Genomic DNA, 21020 nt, shown 5'->3' with positions numbered 1-21020 from the left:
CAGCACGGGGTGCATGAGCTGTGGGGATGGGGACGGTCAGCACGGGGTGCATGAGCTGTGGGGATGGAGACAGTCAGCTGGCAACACTTCAGTCTCCCTTTTGTTAAGGAAGCTGAGCCCAGGGTCAACTTACGAGTTCTCCAAAGTTAAACACTCCCTCGCCGAGAAGCCCTGCTAGCCCCAGCGTGAAGGCTCTCTCCTGCTGCTCAGACACTACGGTAGCAACACAGGCCCATTTATAATCCAATCACAATAATCAGTCCTGTTTAGCTTTAAAAATCTCATATAACAAAAAAGTAAAAAAACATTGTCTGTAATGGTTGTATTACAAAGCCTTGACATTAGTCACCTCTTCTGAAGTACTGGTTTGACTTAGATTACACCAAGAACCATACATACATGGGTTTTTTGGGACGAGCATTCATTTTTTCCCGAAATAGATGTGAATCTATTCATATTTTCAGCTGTGCCACCTCCAAGAAGTGCCTTAAATCTCTTATCTACTATGGCAGAATACTACCTCTTATTTAAGTTACCTAACCTAGCTTCTTTTCAGACTAGAATTAACTTACTTTCTGTTCCTAGACAGCAAGTCTATTATTCTCCTGACCACCTTAGTTCCTTTTCTGATATATTTTTCTTGACATACAGTAATAAAAACTGCATCAACACTGTTAGGAGTTGCTGGTCTCCTTAGCTTCAACAGTGTTTTTTTTTTTTTTTCCGAGACGGAGTCTCGCTCTGTCGCCCAGGCGGGAGTGCAGTGGCCGGATCTCAGCTCACTACAAGCTCCGCCTCCCGGGTTTACGCCATTCTCCTGCCTCAGCCTCCCGAGTAGCTGGGACTACAGGCGCCCGCCACCTCGCCTGGCTAGTTTTTTTTGTATTTTTTAGTAGAGACGGGGTTTCACCGCGTTAGTCAGGATGGTCTCGATCTCCTGACCTCGTGATCCGCCCGTCTCGGCCTCCCAAAGTGCTGGGATTACAGGCTTGAGCCACCGCGCCCGGCCTTCGACAGTGTTTTGTGAGAAACATCTAAAATATGCTGAAAATTTCTTTTCTGAACATATATTCCTTACACTTTCCCCAAAACTCACTGGTCATTTTCTTTTCACTCTCAAACCCTTGAAAGATTTAATTTGTCCCCATGGGTCTGGAATTGCAGTTTTCAGAACAACGGTCTCAGCTACAGGGATTCCAAGGGTCTCAGCTACAGGGATTCCAAGGGTCTCAGCTACAGGGATTCCAAGGGTCTCAGCTACAGGGATTCCAAGGGTCTCAGCTACAGGGATTCCAAGGGTCTCAGCTACAGGGATTCCAAGGGTCTCAGCTATTGGGATTCCAAGCGTCCTTTATTCTGCAGCAGAAGGGTAGGCGGGGTGGGTTCAGCAGGTATTTACGTCATGGTGCTTCCTACAAAAACCTGTGATTTAGGTAACAATAAGGAACTGGAGAAGGAACAGTAAAGGAGCTAGGAGGAAAGCCTCATTTTCATGTAAATTAAATGCTAGAGACAAATACAATGTAGAAACTAAAGTTTATACAAATCTTCCCATTTTTTCTTCAAAACAGGATGAATCCATCTGAGTAATTTCTTTTTTTTTTGGTGAGATGGGGTCTCACTCGGTCACCCAGGCTGGGGTGCAGTGGTGCAATCTTGGCTCACTGCAACCTCCACCTCCCGAATTCAAGAGATTCTCTGTCTCAGCCTCCCAAGTAACCGGGATTACAGGCACCCACCATCACACCTGGCTAGCATTTTCAGTAGAGACAGGGTTTCACCACATTGGCCAGGCTGGTCTTGAACTCCTGACGTCAGGTGATCCGCCCGCTTCAGCCTCCCAAAAGTGCTGGGATTACAGGTGCGAGCCACCACGCCCAGCCCCGCTTAGTAATTTCTGAGAACTGTCACCTCAAGCGCCTCACAGATGCTAAGTTTGGAGAATACGCTCCTGTGTGACAATGGACTTTAATGGCCTAGGTTACCTGGTAGATCCTTGATGTCAACACAGCCCAAAAACCGCAGAGCATCTTTGTAGTAGGACGCGTGGTTTCCGACTGTTTGATAGTATTTACTGGAGAGATCATAGAAACGACTGTGAACCGACGTCACACCAGGAAGGTTGTTGAGCATTTCTTCAACATCTTCAATTGTTTCCTACACACGGGAAGCAAAATCATCTGTCTTTTTAAGTTAAAAGTTTATTTATTTCATTTCTTTAGGGTCAGGGTCTCACTCTGTTGCCTAGGGTGGTCTTGAACTCCTGGCCTCAAGCGATCCTCCCACCTCAGCCTCCGCAGTAGCTGAGACTACAGGTTCAAGCCACTGTGCTTGGCGAAGATTTTTAAAGTAATATGTTGTGAGATGAAAAGCACAAACCACAAAGGCAAAGACTGATGAATGTGACTACGTTAACATGGAAAACTTAATCTAAAACACAGAAAAAAGTACAAAGACAAGCTATAGAGACTGGGAAGCAATATTTACAACATGTATAACCTACCAGCAATTATGACCAAGGAAATATAAAAACGCTTACAAATCAGTCAGGAGACAGCAACACAGTATAAAAATGGGCAAAAGACATTAACAGGCAATTGACAGATCTGGAGACACTAACAGAAGGGCCAATAAACCACTAGTAATTGTGAAATGCAAATTAAACCCCCAACAAGATATAATTTCACTTCTATTAGATCAGCAAGAGTTACAGCCTGAAATCATCAGGTGTTGAAGATATGGAGCTTCCAGAGTGCTCGTACAGTGCTGAGGGAGCACATATCTGGGAAAGGCAGAGATGCATACAGCTTGTATCTGTAGTCTCTAGGCATACATCCTGGTGAGATTCTGCCCACATACACAAGGGACCACACACAGAAATACTTATAGCAGTATTGTTTGTGATAGTGAAAAAAACAACCTAAATCTCTTTTTTTTTTTTCCGAGATGGAGTCTTGCTCTGTTGCCCAAGCTGGAGTGCAGTGGTGCAATCTCGGCTCACTGCAACCTCTGCCTCCCAGGTTCAAGCAGTTTGCTGCCTCAGCCTCCCAAGAGGCTGGGATTACAGGCACCCACCACCACGCCTGGTTAATTTTTAGTGGACAGGTGTTTTTAGTGGACAGGGTTTTACCATCTTGGCTGGGCTGGTCTTGAACTCCTGACCTCATGATCCACCTGCCTCAGCCTCCCAGAGTGCTGGGATTACAGGTGTGAGCACCACATCCAGCCCTAACTCTCTTCAATAGGAGACAGGATACATATGTTGTGAAACACTTATAAGTGAAATACTGTACAGGAATAAACGCACACTGGTTACACATATCCACAGGACTCTGGAACCCAGTACTAAGCCAATGTTAAAACACTTGAGTCACACACCCCTATTTCATGAAGCACGAGGAAATGCATGGGCATGAGAGGGAGCCTGGCTGGGGGAGAAGAGTGGTCTGAAGGGTACTGGGGCCCTGACTGTGGCTTCGTTCCTTCCTGAGCTGGCTGGGGCACATGGACACCTATTACAGCATTGTGGACTGTGACTTACAGCTTCCAGTGTGTCTTAAAATATTTCAAAATAAAATGCACTAAGTATGCACATGGGTGAGGACTGAGAAACAATAAGCAATAAAAAGTATCTTTTCAGGGCAATGAGGACAGGAACACTTTTAACCTAACCCCAGTATTTTCTTTAACATTATGGTTAGCAAACAAACACAAACACACACAGGCACTGGTTAAACAAGGTGGACCCACCACATGTCGGTTTCACTGCCATTCACATCCATACCTGTCTCCCAAACTGCACGAAAACATAATTGAACATAAGAAAGACATGAAAATACAAAGGGTACTTCAGCAACATTTAGGAGGCAGAAGGAAGACGGAGGAATAGCACATGACGTGTCAGTGGTGTGTAGGTTAACCTTGGTCAGGGAGAACCAATGTGCTTTGGGCTGACCAAGGCCGTTGGAGTCATTATTAGACGGATGTGCTGTGGTCACACAGGGGAGTGCTCTTTTGTTTAAGGGCAGCAGGCATTATATCAACAACTTACTCTTAAGTGGTTTTGGAAAAAAGCTACAGACACACACAAACGCAAAAGTAGTAAAAGGTTAGCAAAGGGAGGCTGAGAACAGAGGGATCACTTGAGGTCAGGAGTTTGAGACCAGCCTGGTCAACATGGTGAAACCCTGTCTCTACTAAAAATACAAAAAAATTAGCCAGGCGTGGTGGCGGCGCCTGTAATCCCAGCTACTCAGGAGGCTGAGGCAGGAGAATCGCTTGAACCCGGGAGGTGGAGGTTGCAATGAGCTGAGATCACGCCACTGCACTCCAGCCTGGGTAACAGAGCGAGACTCCATCTCAAAAAAAAAAAAAAAGGTTTGCAGTGGGGATCTGGGTTGGGGTATAGGAGTTCTTTGTGTTATTTTTGCAACTTTTCTCTAAATTAAAAATGTTTTAAAATAAATAGTAAAGAACAAAAATAGGTTATTTTTTTCCTACAGTTTTAAATAATTTTAATCCAAAGAGAAATCTGTATATGGTGAGCTCACCTTTGTAACCTGTAGGTCCCCGATATTTAATTTTAGAGCTCCAATTGCTGTTTTACACAGGATCACTGCCTCATCACTACTTTTCACCTAAGACATCAAAAACAAAAACAAGAAACCTCAGAACGTGGGCAGCTGACTAACAAAGGAAGCCAGCTACTTGCACCGTAACGCAACCTTGATGACTAGAGACCGTGTGGTCTCTAAAGGTCTGGACGGTGAGCATGGACACAAACTGTAAGTCATCCATACCCTAAAAGGTATTGCTCACATCTCACATTTACCTTCTCACGAGTCTTTTCCAGGAAAGTAAGAGCCACATTAGGGTCTGCAGAAGAAAGAACAGTCAGAAGGGCCATCAACAGACCCTGGTTTCCACCAACCAAGGCATTTTCCACCAGCCAAGGCATCTCTAGGTGGATAATCTTTAGGTTTCGACCATAAAGTATAATAAAAATGTAATATTTGATACAGAAAGCACAAAAGTTCAGTTAACTTATATTTCAAGATAATTTTAACTACCATTTCGATCTGCTCCTTTATAAAACAAAGTAAGACTTACCAGTCATCTGTCTAACTACATGAAGAATGATTTCTACCAGGGACAAAGGATTCACCCTGAAATGAAAACCACCAGTCTTTGAGTACCAATGAATATTAAAGTACTCATTTGCAAAGTAAAAAAGGGATGAAAGGGTTTTACCTGTGTTCAAATTCACTGATAAAGTTTTCATAAAGCTGTGAAACCAAAACATGGAGAGAAATTATAGGATGTCTTTTATTCTGCAAAATGAAGACCCCAAATACTGATTTTGGTAAAGAAACTGCATCAATGCTATCAAGTTGGGAGTGTGCAAATCACAACGCCCATCACACAGTAAGCAATGCATGTTTGCAGGATGACAGGAGACCATATTGGGGCTTATTTACATTCACGTAAACGATCAACAGATTATTAAGGAACACTAGGTTTCTTCTAGCTTTGGGAATTAGAGTACTGACCTATAAGAACCTCCAGACAAATTCCTGTATTCTTTCTTCCAGGTATTGTAAGTTAAACAGACATTAGATTGAAATGCTCCCCCAGTTTTCTCCCTGTGGTTCTGGGCTGTTGGTATTTGGACGCTTGTGAAGACGGCTTGTGCCGCTGTGTGGTCTCCAGCCGACCAGGACAGGTTTATTTGTATCTATCCTGTTTGTTGAAGTAATAAGAAGACCATTGTGGAAGGAAGGTGAAACCCCTAAGTCAGTCTGTTGAAAATCCTACAGCTAGAGGTTCAAGACCTATGTTCAGCAGTTGGACTTAATGCATTTCTTGAGAAAAATAAAATGTACTCTAGAGAATGGAATCGTGATGTCCAACATAAAGGCAGAGTCTGGGCCCAACTCAGACGGGAAGATGGCAGCCTCTGTCTTGTACATTTCCCATCACATGAAGTCAGTAACGTTGTGTGCAGCATAAATAATACCTCAACTAAAAACAAGGACACAAAAAAACAGGAAAAACAGGAGGCAGTGACCAAAGTCTTCAACAAGGAGAGGGAAGTAAAAAAGGGAAAGGAAAGAAAAAGACGTAACAAGCTGGGCACAGTGGCCCACACCTGTAATCCCAGCACTTTGGGAGGCCAAGGCAGGAGGATTATGAGGTCAAGAGATTGAAACCATCCTGGCCAAAATGGTGAAACCCCGTCTCTACTAAAAATACAAAAATTAGCTGGGTGTGGTGGCACGTGCCTTTGGGAGGCTGAGGCAGGAGAATCGCTTGAACCTGGGAGGCGGAGGTTGCTGTGAGCTGAGATCGCACCACTGCATTCCCCCCTTGGCAATAAGAGCGAAACTCCATCTCAAAAAAAAAAAAAAGAAAAAGAAAAAGATATAATGCAGTATCAGCACCAAGTATGTGGTACTACTTGGTATGTAGAAGCCTCCATTAAGAGACCTGAAGTACGCAGTAGCCTCCATTAAGAGACCTGAATGGAGGCTTCTAATTTGTATCAAAGGAAAACAGAAGCGTTTCGTTTGCATCATTTAACTGAACTGTGAACCTTTGTGCCTCCCATCTTTATCAGAGTTGACAGTGAAATAACCTTCTATCAGAAGTTTGCATCTCACTTTTATGGAGTATAAAAGAAGTTTTTTGACTTTCAATGCAGTCTTTTTGGAAGAAAATATTTTAAAACGGACAATGGCCTGTCCAATAAGTTACTTGAAATCTTACGTCTATCTTTTGCGTAAACATATTTCAGATAAATTTCAATTAGATTTGAAATACACATTTTGTTCACCTATTAATGGAATAAAATTTGAAACAAAAAAGAAATGCTCGCTAATCAAAAGGCATGGAGTTCCTTCAGATTTTAGAAGGTTAAAGCTAATTGTGCGCCATTTTGAAATTTCTTAGCCACTCAGCACACTTGAGCACTTCCTCAGACTCCACGCTAGGTACTACAGCACAGAACGTGTAAGACAAACGATGGGTCTTCAAGGAGCTCCTGGTCTACTGAAGACAGTCTTTAAACAAATAAATGACAATACAGTGAGTTTAAGTGCAAAAAGAAAGAAAGAGAAAGCACAGAAGTGCATCAGCCAAAGGGATAAGCTTCAAAGACGGTTACTGCAGAAGTGGCAATACTGAGTTTCAGGGAATGAGCGCAGTTAGAAAGGTGGCCACGTGGTGTGGGAGAGGAAGAAGCTGAGAGAAGAACATTCAGACAGTAACAAACATGTGCAAAAGCACTGAAGAAAAAAATACATTATGTTTCAGGAGTAGTTCTGAGGGACATAGACTAGGAAGCACTGAAGACTGGTCTCTGTCCAGAGTGCAAGGCTGAACCAGAGGACCCACATGATCATTTCTATTTTAGAAACATGCCTGGGGCAGAGAGGACAGCAGGTGAAAGAGACAGAACAGTCAGAGGCTAGTAGTGGCCAAGACAGGAGTGTGAAGGAGCAACAGTAATGAGGATGGATGAATACTCTGAGAGAGATTTAAGGGTAACTTGAACCAGACTCACTCAGCTGTGGGCTGGTCACAGAGAAGGACAGCTGACAATAACCCCTGAGCTTATGGCCTGGGTAACTGGGCCCAAAGAGTGCCTAGTGTGGGCACAGTAGGAGAGGGAACTTCCAAATGACCTTAACTTTGGATTAGGAGAGCCTGCAGTTCCTCTGGGATATGAAGGTAGAAGGATGAAAACACCCCTGTAGCAATTACATATTTGAATCAGGCACACAAGAAACAGCCAACTAAATAAAATGGCATTTTTGTCCCGATGCTGTGGCTCACATAGGTAATGCGGCACTCTGGGAGGCCGAGGCAGGTGGACCACTTGAGGACAGGAGTTCAAGACCAGCCTGGCCAACATGGTGAGACACCATCTCTACTAAAACTACAAAAATTAGCCAGGTGTGGTAGCACATGCTTGTAATCCCAGCTCCCTGGGAGGCTGAAGCATGAGAATGGCTGGAACTGGGGAGACGGAGGTTGCAGTGAGCTGAGTTCTACCACTGCACTCCAGCCTGGGTAACAGGGCGAGACTCCGTCCCTTTGCCCCCCAAAATAAATAAAATGGTGGCCAGGTGGTGGTTCACACCTGTAATCCCAGCACTTTGGGAGGCCGAGGCGGGTGGATCACCTGAGGTTAGGCGTTTGAGACTAGCCTGGCCAACATGGTGAAACCCTGTCTCTACTAAAAATACAAAAATCAGCCAGGTGTGGTGTCGGGAGCCTGTAATCCCAGCTACTCTGGAGGCTGAGGCAGGAGAATGGCTTGAACCAGGGAGGCGGAGGATGTACTGAGCCAAGACTGTGCCACTGCACTCCAGCCTGGGCAACAAGAACGGAACTCCGTCTCAAAAAATAATAATAAATAAATTTTAAAAATGGCATTTTTGCTACAAGAGACTATTTCAAAGATATTTTCCTTATTAGAGGGAAATGTCTGAACTTTCCTGACATCTATTAATCTAAAAAATTACCTTAAAAAAGAAGCCCACTAAGTCCAGAAAGTCAAAATTACTTCTGGTGACTACAAATTCACAAATACTAGAAATTCATAAATACTATCCATTTTACACTTATGCCGACTGGATCCCAACAATTTTTAAAGGTTTATTCTGTCCATGGGAAAAGTAAACTAAGATCTGCCAACTTAAATAAACATCACCTTACCGTGAGGTTGCGGCAATATTTTGCCATGTGTAGAAAAGTGATTTAAAGACAAGAAGCCAAAGGATAGAGATAAACAATTACGAATCATCTGTCCTGATGATTTAGAACCTCAGGGAACAAGTATTAAGACAGGTCTCAGGCCAGGCACGGTGGCTCCTGCCTACAATCCCAGCACTTTGGGAGGCCAAGGCAGGCAGATCACCTGAGGTCGGGAGTTTGAGACCAGCCTGGCTAACACTGGTGAAACCCCATCTCTACTAAGAAATACAAAAATTAGCCGGCTGTGGTGGTGGGCACCTGTAATCCCAGCTACTTGGGAGGCTGAGGCAGAAGAATCGCTTCAACTCGGGAGGTGGAAGTTGCAGTGAGCCAAGATCGCACCATCGCACTACAGCCCGGGCAACAGGAGCGAAACTCCGTCTCAAAAAGAAAAAAAAAAAAGACAGGTCTCATTTATCATTTTCCCACATAATCCAGAAGACTGAATGTTCAGCAAAATCTCCAGGCTTACAGATGATTTTAAGTTCCTCTGAATAGTAAAATGTCAAATTGATGGCTATAAACTACAAGAAAATCTTACAAGCCCAGGTGGTGGGGTAGTAAGGTGGTAAGCTCTGTTGTGAGCATATAAAAGTAACGTATTCCAGAGAAATGACTCAAGCTGTAATTATAAGCTATCAGTTACAATGCTGGTATGAATCTCTGATTCATTCAGAATGAGAGTGAGATGTCACGAAAAACTTCAAAGAGGAGGCTACCAGTGAGCAAATGTGTGGGGATGTGTCAGGGGATCTGGGGAAGACTAGGAAAGAAATTGCATTTTTTTAAACTGTTGAAAAAATTCTAGAAGTCCTCTATTACAGAGGCAGCATGACACTATACAGAACTCTCCCTCAACCGAAGTACAAAAGGGGCTTTATCTTCCACACTACCCAGGACAGAAGTGTCTGGGCAAGCAGTCAGTGTGGCTTAAAGACGGGGAGTGGTGGAAGTTATCTAAGATTCCCACAGATAGTAATCTTCCTCACACCTTACTCCACCCTCTAACTGGGTTTGAACTTTGTATCTAATAACAGTTTTCTAAAAATAGAGTACTAAAAAGAAGCCTATGACCTAAGACACTCAGGCATGTTTTAAGATAGTACTTTATGCCAGAATTTTAGAAGAAGCCAGAATGTCAGTGTTTGAATCCTCTTCTGCCACTTATTAGCAGTGACCTATAGTAAGTTACTTCAAGTCTTACATTTGCTTCTACATCAAAAAAGTGAGATGAAAGTAGTATCTACTGAGCAGCGTTGTTAGGAAGGACGTGTGAAGTGCTCAGACCAGTACCTGACATAAAGGGACTTCTGAAGAATTGTAGCTTATTATTATTATTAGCATAAAGCCCATCTTATTTTAAAAAGTCCTTGAGCACATTCATATAATCTGACCTGGTATCGCAAATTATTTACCTTAATGAGACCATCTCCTTGGGCAAAGCACGGATCCTGCACAAAATCAAGCACCTGAAGTGTCAGTTGATGCCACAACCTGAAAAACATACAGCCCTTAAGACCTCTAACCTAATATCCAGTCAGACACCTTCAGCCTTGATGATCCTATCAAGTCACAAATATAGGTTGAGTATCTCTAATCCAAAACTCCAAAATTCAAAATGCTCCAAAATCCAAAACTTTCTGAGCATCAACATAAGGCTCAAAGGAAACGACCACTGGAGCATCTCAGATTTCAGATTTTTGATTCATGGATACTGAACAGGTAAGCACATACCGAAAATATTTCAAAATCTGAAAAGATACTAAATCCAAAAAACTTTTGCCCCAATGCATTTCTTTCTTCTTCTTCTTTCCTTTTTTTTTTTTTTTTGAGACAGAGTCTCACTCTGTTGCCCAGGCTGTAGTGCAATGGCACCATCTTGGCTCACTGCAACCTCTGCTTCCCAGGTTCAAGTGATTCTCCTGCCTCAGCCTCCCGAGTAGCTGAGATTACAGGCATGAGCCACTGTGCCCCGCCGCCCCAATGCATTTCTCGTAAGAGATACTAAATCCATACTAACCAGTCTCTACTGTGTAGTGGAAAGAATGCTAAAGCAGATGCGATAAACCTGAGTTCTTTTCCTGGCTCTGCTATTGAATGGCTACGTCACTTTGAGATCACTTAACTTCTCTCCAAGACTCAGTTTTCCCAGGTATGAAATGGAGAACATTATTCTAGATCACCTCAAAGGGTTACTGTGAGGTTTGATTGGAAACGAGAACTTTGGAATCATACATATCTACCTTGAGATTCTGGCTCTTCTACCTATTAGCTGAGTATCTCAGGGAAGGCAATTAAAATGAGCTTCAGTTTCCTCCTCTGTGAAAAGGATGAATAAAGGATTAAATAAGCTAATATATAAAACCTCCAGGACAGTGACATAGCGCTTCATCCAAAACCCAAAGGCTAATATTTAATAACGCATATAAAATGCTTTGAAAATTACCAAGTGCTATCCAACACAAACCATTATTTGCCAAACATTAATTTGCTCTCAAAAACTGCTAATAGCAGAAGACTGCTGAATGCTAAACATCATCAAAACATGTATGGAACATCTATGTGAAAGGTATTATATTAAATGCTAGGGTTAACAGGGAGGTTACTACAGGAGATGTATTTTCTATGGAATAGCTCCAGCTCAATGCCAGCAATTTATCCTATCATTTTAAAAGGAGATTAGTGCTTAGCAACAATTTAATGGCTCTGCAATTCATCCTGTTTCTAAACAAACCTAAACTTTAAGATCTTTCTAGGGGCACAAAGCCCAGTGAGAAATACAATGGAAGGTAAAGACAATGGGACGGGGGAAGTGGTTGCAACCCGTGCAACCAGTTGCAGAATGAATAGGGAAGAGAGCAAAGCTGCACTAGCCTCTGGTTTATCAACTCCAGACCACGAGAAAGATAACTGTGGATACAGTCACACCATGACAAGGCTAAGCACGAATCACCAAGATCTGTTTCTCAAAGTGGGTGGCAACCTGGTCCTGAAAGTGTGTTTGCTTGTTTCACTGGAATAAAGAGCTAAAAGCAAAGGCTTCCCCTGAACCGTCTTAGTAAGACCCGAGGTAGAGGAGTTCAGAAGCCTCCGTCACAGTCCTTCGTTAGGGAAGCACTGAATCTCAGACCCAAACATCCTGGCTACAGCTCTTGGCCTCGTGGTCTGTCATCCCTCTTATTCCTCGACCCTGCCACTCGGGGTTCCTCAGCAAACCCTGCCGGCACAGCCAGTCGCTACACGTCCCCGTTTCCCCCCAACTTGGGTCTGGGCGCCCTCAGCCCATCAAGGGCCCGCTTCTCCGCCCGCTCGCCCCCTCCGTCTCCCTCTATCGCCGGGGCCCAGGGCCCGTCTGTCTGCTCGGAGCTCACTTTTTCGTGTAGAGTTCCTCCAGACGATGCCACACAGCGGGCTGTCCGGGCCCGGAGCTCTGGCTCTGCTGTAGGAAGCCCGGTACGTCCTTCATGACAGCAGGAAGACCCCCGGCACAGAAGAACAACCGGGATGTCAGCCCCGCGGGGATGGCTGCCGGAAATGCTCACTCACTTCCGGCGCCGCGCGGCGCGGGGCAGGCTGGGAGCGCCGTAGCCGGCCGGGGGCGGGGCCCGCTGGTTGCCCGGTAACCGCGCATGTCTGCGCTCGGGACAAAAACTCTCCGGCGTTTGCAGCACACTTCCCGCGCACCTGATTGTGCCATTGAGGCTTAAACAGTATGGGTGCCTGTGGTCGAACCGGCCATGGACTAGCTTTGTGGTGTCAGCCTTTGTGACCCGGAATTGCTCCTCTCAAATGACCTTCCCAGTACTGTCTTGCGAGGACTAGGTGTAAATATAATGCCTGACCATAGTAAAAGCGCTCAGAAAGTATTAACTGTCACCGCCATACGGGCTTAAAAAGGTGTGAGCCAGGGTACAGAAATGCTGGCTCCAGGTTTGACCTCCTGGGCGAGAGGTGAGACACCAGACAAGGAACTTCCTCTACTCGGCCTCTACATCTACCAGGCCGCGCCGGAGGCGTGGACACGGAGGCGGGGCCGGGAGGCGGAGGCGGGGCCGGGACGCGGAGGCGGGGCCGGGACGCGGAGGCGGAGCGAGTCCGGAGGACTCCTCGGGCTGCAGGGAACATGGCGTTCTGGGGTTGGCGCGCCGCGGCAGCCGTCCGGGTGTGGGGCCGGGTAGCTGAACGGGCCGAGGCCAGGGGAGGCGTGGGGCCGTTCCAGGCCTGGGGCTGTCGGCTGGTGCTTGGCGGCAGGGACGATGTCAGTGCGGGGCCGAGAGGCAGCCGCGGGGTCCGCGGTGAGCCCTTGGACCCGGCGCGCCCCTTGCAGAGGCCTCCCAGACCCGCGGTGCCCAGGGCATTCCGGAGGCAGCCGAGGGCAGCAGCTCCCGGTTTCTTCTTTTCGAGGTATTTTGGGCAAGGACAAGCACTTCTTGCGTGTTCGTTGTCGACACCTCGCCCCCCTTTCTCACCTTGCCGTGTTTGCTTTGAGGCATGTCTGGGAGTTACTTCCGTTTCAACACCCGGGGCCTCCGTCATTACGCTGATCTGTGGACGTCCCTTACGGGGTTTTGTCGTTTAGTTCACCATTCCCTCATTGAAATACCTTCTAACCTTTAGTTATTTACATCATGCTGTGGTGAATAACCTTGTTTGCACCTCACTTTTTGCATAAATTCCTAGTACTGGGACTGCCAGGTCCAAAAGTATATGCATTTAACGCGTTAATTATCCCTCATAAATGTTGTGCGATTAATACTCCCACCAGCATGTGATCTCTAAGAGCTGAGCCTACATAGGAAAAAATCTTAAGGTCCATGGTTGTTAGGTATCAAATGCCCTATAATGGATGAATATTTAAATAATGGTACATTGACTTGATGCTGTCTGACACAACTGCTGAAAATACTGTTGAAAAGTGAGGCTCGAAGTGATAGCTCACCCTTGTAATACCAGCACTTTCGGAGGCTGAGACAGGGGGGATCAGCTTGAGGCCAGGAGTTCAAGACCAGCCTGGGCAACATAATGAGACCTCCATCTCTACAAAAAATTTAAAAATTAGCCGGGCATGGTGGCGCCAGCCTGTTGTCCCAGTTACTCCTGAGACTAAGGCAAGAGGATCCCTTGAGTCCAGGAGTTCAAGGCTGCAGTGAGCTATGATTGAGTCACTGCACTCCAGCCTGGGTGACAGAGCAAGACTCTTATCTACCTGGGAAAAAAAAGAAAAAAAAAGTTTAATAGATCCTGAAATGTCAGCTGGGCATGGTGGCTCACGCTTGTAATCCCAGCACTTTGGGAGGATGAGGCAAGTGGATAACGAGGTCAGGAGTTCGAGACTAGCCTGGCCAACATGATGAAACCCCGTTTCTACTAAAATTACAAAAATTAGCTGGGGGTGGTGGCAGGCGCTTGTAATCCCAGCTACTCGGGAGGCGGAGGCAGGAGAATCACTTGAACCCGGAAGGCGGAGGTTGCAGTGAGCTGAGATTGCACCATTGCACTCCAGCCTAGGCGAAAGAGCAAAACTCCGTCTCAAACAAAAGATCCTGAAGAGTCAATCATTCATCTGAGAAGCCCTGACTGAGCTCTTGTTCTGTGCCAGACTCTGTTCTAGGTGCTATGGATGGAGCAGGGACCAGGACCGACAAACACATGGAGCGCATTCTATTATCAGTGATACTCTCTGCAAGACTGTTAAACAAATCCTTGCTACCACTGGCCCTAAAGCAGGAGGCACGGGGCTCTCTATGAGGAGTCCATTGCATGTGCTTTCTGCAGTTTGGCTTTGGATTTTTGAGCTCTCTGAATTTGTTCTTTGTGTCCTTTGCACAGTGTCCCTCCCAGGTTGCCCCCATGCTTGCCCGTCAGGGTCCCCCACTCCCAGTGAATTTCACACCATGCAGCAAATACTTTAAGCCATACATCTGATGTTCTAGACATTTGGTAAAACGCCATTTATGTGTTTTTCAGTGACTCACAAACATTTTATTTACGTAGATGAGGAATGTACTCAGGCACCCTTCGTGATACCCTGCCCTCAGCAGGCACTCAACAGCCATAATAACTTTCATTCCTTTGTGCTTCTCTTAACAGTTCATGTTTAGTAGCAGCACAGTAGCTATTTGAGGAATGACTTTAAGGTAATAGATGTCTGAAATGGGGCGTTTAGTAGGTGGTGAGATGGTTTTAGAGCCAGGGTTTTCTCTCTTTGCTTCTTGACTACTTGACCAGTTTTCATTAGAAAACCCCTTTGGAGGTTTGCACTCAGTCAGAGAGTTGAGTGCCTACTGAGTGTACTGAATTATGAAATGAGCACAGTTCCCATTAATCTGAATTTTTTGCTCCCAAATAAGTCTTGATTCTGATTTATGACTGCTTTCTGTTGTAGCCCACTAGTCATCTGAGAAAGGTGATTATTTTGAGAGGCTTGGGGGAACATACATGGTCATTCTCGATGATGGGGGTGGTGCAGAGGGCAGAACCATGCTCTTGCTATCCTGAGACTGGTTGCTATCTGTTTCCTTTGCTGCTGTGTTTTTTTCTGTCAGTATTAAAGGTGGAAGAAGGCCTATATCTTTTTCTGTGGGTGCTTCAAGTGTTGTTGGAAGTGGAGGCGACAGTGACAAGGGGAAGCTTTCCCTGCAGGATGTAGCTGAGCTGATTCGGGCCAGAGCCTGCCAGAGGGTGGTGGCCATGGTGGGAGCTGGCATCAGCACACCCAGTGGCATTCCAGACTTCAGGTACTGCCCGCAGTCCCACCTGCCTTCTGCACTCCCCTCCCGTGCCTCCTGCCCTCTCCTCCCCTGCCTCCCACCCTCCCCACTGCCCGGTTTCTTGCAAAGGCCTCAGAGCCTCTGTCTTCTCTTCCTGCAGATCTCCGGGGAGTGGCCTGTACAGCAACCTCCAGCAGTACGATCTCCCGTACCCCGAGGCCATTTTCGAACTCCCATTCTTCTTTCACAACCCCAAGCCCTTTTTCACTTTGGCCAAGGAGCTGTACCCTGGAAACTATAAGCCCAACATCACTCACTACTTCCTCCGGCTGCTTCATGACAAGGGGCTGCTTCTGCGGCTCTACACGCAGAACATCGATGGGCTTGAGAGAGGTGAGCCCTCTGTCAGTCGCCCACATTCTTTTTCTCACAGGGAAGGCTCAGGTGCCTGTTTCTGGGGACGGCCAAAACCTAGTGCTTATGCTTCTTCCTTGGGACTGTTTTTGAGCCAACTAGTTAGGGCTTTGTTCCCAAGGAAAATGTCCTCTGGGTGTTTAAAGGCCGCTGCTTGTTCTCCTACATACCTGCAGAGCTGTGTATTTTGGGCAGAAGTTGACATTGTTTTGCCAGTCTGGTGTGATGATCTCTCTTTTGTCTTCTCTCTTTTAAAAATTGTATTACGGAATTTTTTTGAGCACACACAAAGAGAAATGTAATGAACCGTCCTGTCCTCATCACCAGCACATAGCCAGTCCTTCCTGCGTCCTCACCACCTTCTTCCAAATCCCCAGATTATTTTGAAGCAAACCTCTCATATCATATATTTAATCTAGAAATAATCTACAAACACATGAATGGATATCTCTAGAGGATACTTTAAAAACAACTCCGGCTGGGTGTGGTGGCTCACATCTGTAATCTCAGCATTTTGGGAGGCCGAGGCAGGTGGATCACCTGAGGTCGGGAGTTCGAGACCAGCCTGGCCAATGTGGCAAAACCCCGTCTCTACTAAAAATACAAAAAATTAGCCAGGCACGGTGGTGTGCACCTGTAATCCCAGGTATTTGGGAGGCTGAGACAGGAGAATCTCTTGAACCCAGCAGGCGGAGGTTGCAGTGAGCCGAGATCATGCCACTTCACTCCAGCCTGGGTGACAGAGGGAGACTCTGTCTCAAAGAAATAAACAAAAATAAAAATAATTAAAAAAAAATAAAACCAACTCTGATACCATTTTCACGCTAAAGAATCACTAGTAATTCCTTAATATTGTCACACCCAGCCTGTGGTGATTTCTTGGCCGTATCCACATGGTGCCCAAACCAGCGGTTCACAGGTTGTGCCACCTTCTGGCCGTGCACCTTACGGAAGCACTTGGTGGGGCCTTTTCCTTCCGTGCAGTGCTGCAGACAGGCGCTGGGACGGTCAGCTCTCCGGGAGCCGGGAGCGGCTCAGCCAGTCTGCTGATGGGTTGTCAGTTAAAGAGAGGAGGCACCTTGGCTCCAGGAATGTGTCTCCTTGCCAGAAGGATCCCCTAGCCGGGAACCACAGAGGCAGCAGTGGATACCCCGTGTTGGTGGTCTCTTCTCCCAGAGGTGCAGCAGGGCAGGCCTTGTGGGAAGGCGGGAGCTCCTGGCTGTGAGATTCAGCACTGCTGAGTTGGGGAAGCGACAGGGACTTGGGAAGCCGCCTACAGCGGGGACCGTGACAATACTAACACAACCTTCCTAGAAAGTCACTTTTTGTCTGTTTTTCTACCAAGCCGTTCTTTTGGAATTGATGATATTTATATCCTCATTTTAACTTGGTATAGAATAGAAAATGTGTTCCTAGATATTGGATACAATTTTTTGAGACAGGGTCTTGGCTCTGTTGCCCAGGCTAGAGTGCAGTGGCATGATCCTAGCTCACTGTAGCCTGAGCTCTTGGGCTGAAGTGATCCTTTTGCCTCAGCCTCTGGACTAGCTGGAACTACAGGCATGCACTACCATGCCTGGGTAATTTGTAAACTCTTTAAAGACAAGTCTCACTATGTTGCCCAGGCTGGTCTCAATCTCCTGGCCTCAAGTGATCCTCCTGCCTTGGCCTTCCAAAGCACTGGGAGTACAGCCATGAGCCACTGTGCCCAGCCTGGTATTGGATATAATTTTTTTTTTTTTTGAGACAGAATCTCTCTCTGTCGCCCAAACTGGAGTGCAGTAGCACGATCTCAGCTCACTGCAACCTCCACCTCCCAGGTTCAAGCGATTCTCCTGCCTCAGCCTCCCCGAGTAGCTGGGACTACAGGTGCCCGCCACCACATCTGGCTAATTTTTGTATTTTTAGTGGAGGTAGAGTTTCACCATGTTGGCCAGGCTGGTCTCGAACTCCTAGCCTCAAATGATCTGCCCACCTCGGCCTCCCAAAGTGCTGGGATTACAGGCATGGGCCACCGTGCCCGACTGGATATAATTTTATTTGAGCTTTTATCAAATGGTGTTTTGTACTGAGTTTTGACAGGCTTTGTTTTAACCGTGATTTGGCTCCAGCTGGGAGCCCCTTCGCTCCCCTGCCTTATTCTGGTTGGTGGTGCATGTGGGTGATATGGGCATGAACACCAGGCTTGAGGACATTGCAACCCCAAGGGGTTGTGCCTCCTTCCAGGAGGCCTGCCAAGCCCAGAAGTTGTGCTCTGGGACTTGCGTGCTTATCTCGGAGGCAGCAGCAACACTTAGCTTTGGCTTGAATTTCAGTGTCGGGCATCCCTGCCTCAAAGCTGGTTGAAGCTCATGGAACCTTTGCCTCTGCCACCTGCACAGTCTGCCGAAGACCCTTCCCAGGGGAGGACTTTCGGGTGAGTTATCCTGCTGTTGGTCATCCTTCTGCAGTTTGCTGTTGGGGTGATCTGGAAAAGTGGTATTTTATAAGCATTGTCTCGAAAGGACAGTTGAACAATAATAGGGTGAAAATTTTTATTTGTAAATTAGAAAATTAATACATGTTTGTAAAAAAATTTAAGACAATATAGAAATATGTAGGGAAAATGAATCTCCCTTCAGCCAATTCCAGCTGCCCACTTTTCAATTTTTTTTCAAGATGGAGTCTTGCTCTGTCACCCAGGGTGGAGGGCAGTGGGGTGATCTTGGCTCACTGCAACCTCCATCTCCTGGGTTCAAGGAATTCTTCTGCCTCAGCCTCCTAAGTAGCTAGGATTACAGGCATGTGCCACCACACCCAGCTAATTTTTTTTTCTTTTTCTGTATTTTTAGTAGTGACAGGGTTTCACCATGGTGGCCAGGCTGGTCTCGAACTCCTGACCTCAGGTGATCCATCCACCTTGGCCTTCCAAAGTGCTGGGATTACAGGCATGAGCCACCACGCCAGCCCCTGCTGCCCACTTTTAACAGCTTGGTGTATAATGTTCCAGGCCTTTAAAAAAAAAAAAGTGATATGTTTATATAAACGTGCTACATGTATTTATGTACATCCACCTACACACAGTTGAAAAATTTTTTTTCAGGCTGGGCACAGTGGCTCACACCTGTAATCCCAGCACTTTGGGAGGCCAAGGCGGGCAGATCACGAGGTCAAGAGATCGAGACCATCCTGGCTAATATGGTGAAACCCTGTCTCTACCAAAAATACAAAAATTAGCCGGGCGTGGTGGTGGGCGCCTATAGTCCCAGCTACTCGGGAGGTTGAGGTAGGAGAATTCTTTGAACCCGGGAGGCAGAGGTTGTAGCGAGCCGAGATGATGCCACTGCCCTCCAGCCTGGCAACAGAGCGAGACTCCGTCTCAAAAAAAAAACAAAAAATTTCAGCAATGGGGTTATTTTAAGCTCAGTATTCTACAGCTTGATTTTTTACTGAGCAGTTTCATGGATCTCTTGTGTCAATACCCACGGTTCTGCTTACTCTTTTTATTAACTATAGAGTATTACATTTAGCCATTCACGTATTGTGGGACATTCTTTGATGTATGTAATTTTCACTATTAAAAATGTAACAGTGGTACCTATGCTGATGCTGCTATGTACTTCTGTATTTCTGTAGAATGGGTTTCTTTTTTTTTTTTTTTTTGAGACAGAGTCTTGCTCTGTCACCCAGGCTGGAGTGCAGTGGCCGGATCTCAGCTCACTGCAAGCTCCGCCTCCCGGGTTTACGCCATTCTCCTGCCTCAGCCTCCTGAGTAGCTGGGACTACAGGCGCCCGCCACCTCGCCCGGCTAGTTTTTTGTAATTTTTTTTTTTTTTTTTTTTTTTGAGACGGAGTCTTGCTCTATCGCCCAGGCTGGAGTGCAGTGGCCGGATCTCAGCTCACTGCAAGCTCCGCCTCCTGGGTTTATGCCATTCTCCTGCCTCAGCCTCCCGAGTAGCTGGGACTACAGGCGCCCGCCTCGTCGCCCGGCTAGTTTTTTGTATTTTTAAGTAGAGACAGGGTTTCACCGTATTAGCCAGGATGGTCTCGATCTCCTGACCTCGTGATCCGCCCGTCTCGGCCTCCCAAAGTGCTGGGATTACAGGCTTGAGCCACCGCGCCCGGCCGTTTTTTGTAATTTTTAGTAGAGACGGGGTTTCACCGTGTTAGCCAGGATGGTCTCGATCTCCTGACCTCGTGATCCGCCCGTCTCGGCCTCCCAAAGTGCTGGGATTACAGGCTTGAGCCACCGCGCCCGGCCTAGAATGGGTTTCTTAAAATAAAATAGGATAGAGTTGAAAAAATCTTGGCCGGGCGCGGTGGCTCAAGCCTGTAATCCCAGCACTTTGGGAGGCCGAGACGGGCGGATCACGAGGTCAGGAGATCGAGACCATCCTGGCTAATACGGTGAAACCCCGTCTCTACTAAAAAAATACAAAAAACTAGCCGGGCGCGTTGGCGGGCGCCTGTAGTCCCAGCTACTCGGGAGGCTGAGGCAGGAGAATGGCGGGAACACGGGAGGCGGAGCTTGCAGTGAGCTGAGATCTGGCCACTGCACTCCAGCCTGGGCGACAGAGCGAGACTCCGTCTCAAAAAAAAAAAAAAAAGAAAAAGAAAAAGAAAAAATCTTAAATAAAGATAAAACTCTGAAATGGAGACATGGCACGGGACTTTTTTTTATTTACTTATTTTTTATTGAGGTGAATTTTTTTTTTCTTTTTTTTTTTTTTTGAGACAGAGTCTTGCTCTGGTCACCCAGGCTGCACGCAATCTCTGCTCACTGCAACCTTCGCCTCCCGGGTTCAAGCAATTCTCCTGCCTCAGCCTCCCAAGTAGTTGGAACTACAGGCGTGTGCCAACATGCCCGGCCCATTGTTTTTGGATTTTCTTTTTTTTTTTTTTTTGAGTCGGAGTCTCGCTCTGTCACCCAGGCAGGAGTGCAGTGGCCAGATCTCAGCTCACTGCAAGCTCCGCCTTCCAGGTTCACGCCATTCTCCTGCCTCAGCCTCCCGAGTAGCTGGGACTACAGGCGCCGCCACCTCGCCCGGCTAGTTTTTTGTATTTTTAGTAGAGACGGGGTTTCACCGTGTTAGCCAGGATGTCTCGATCTCCTGACCTTGTGATCCGCCCGTCTCGGCCTCGCAAAGTGCTGGGATTACA

At 46.6% G+C, this 21020-nt stretch overlaps 2 protein-coding genes and 1 pseudogene across 6 annotated transcripts in view; 2 read left to right on the top strand and 1 right to left on the bottom strand.

Moving 5' to 3' along the window:
* The window catches only part of PSMD13 (proteasome 26S subunit, non-ATPase 13), a 17569-nt gene extending 4852 nt beyond the window's left edge, over positions 1-12717 (bottom strand). Inside the window, exons 1-8 of one of the 2 annotated variants that reach the window (XM_033207718.1) lie at positions 12129-12717; positions 10173-10251; positions 5251-5285; positions 5110-5165; positions 4832-4875; positions 4551-4637; positions 1986-2157; positions 134-213 (exon numbers count right to left, since the gene is read on the bottom strand). In XM_033207718.1, the coding sequence (XP_033063609.1) occupies positions 134-213; positions 1986-2157; positions 4551-4637; positions 4832-4875; positions 5110-5165; positions 5251-5285; positions 10173-10251; positions 12129-12223 (648 nt within the window). In that variant the 5' untranslated portion in view covers positions 12224-12717. Of the gene's footprint in view, positions 1-133; positions 214-1985; positions 2158-4550; positions 4638-4831; positions 4876-5109; positions 5286-10172; positions 10252-11000; positions 11077-12128 lie in introns of both variants that reach the window. The other variant, XM_033207719.1, reaches the window with a different exon arrangement.
* Positions 5622-6212, top strand: LOC117081583 (annotated as a pseudogene).
* Positions 12347-21020, top strand: part of SIRT3 (sirtuin 3) — a 23352-nt gene continuing 14678 nt past the window's right edge. For 2 of the 4 annotated variants that reach the window (XM_033207716.1, XM_033207714.1), the window contains exons 1-4: positions 12832-13161; positions 15303-15494; positions 15628-15860; positions 18197-18297. In XM_033207716.1, the coding sequence (XP_033063607.1) occupies positions 12881-13161; positions 15303-15494; positions 15628-15860; positions 18197-18297 (807 nt within the window). In that variant the 5' untranslated portion in view covers positions 12832-12880. Of the gene's footprint in view, positions 12655-12784; positions 13162-15302; positions 15495-15627; positions 15861-18196; positions 18298-21020 lie in introns of those variants that run through there. The other 2 variants (XM_033207717.1, XM_033207715.1) reach the window with 2 other exon arrangements.

Source organism: Trachypithecus francoisi, unplaced genomic scaffold (assembly GCF_009764315.1).
Source record: "Trachypithecus francoisi isolate TF-2019V2 unplaced genomic scaffold, Tfra_2.0 Lachesis_group8, whole genome shotgun sequence".
Lineage (NCBI taxonomy): Eukaryota > Metazoa > Chordata > Mammalia > Primates > Cercopithecidae > Trachypithecus > Trachypithecus francoisi.
The sequence above is the reverse complement of the archived record's forward strand: the minus strand, read 5'-3'. Positions and strand labels throughout refer to the sequence as shown.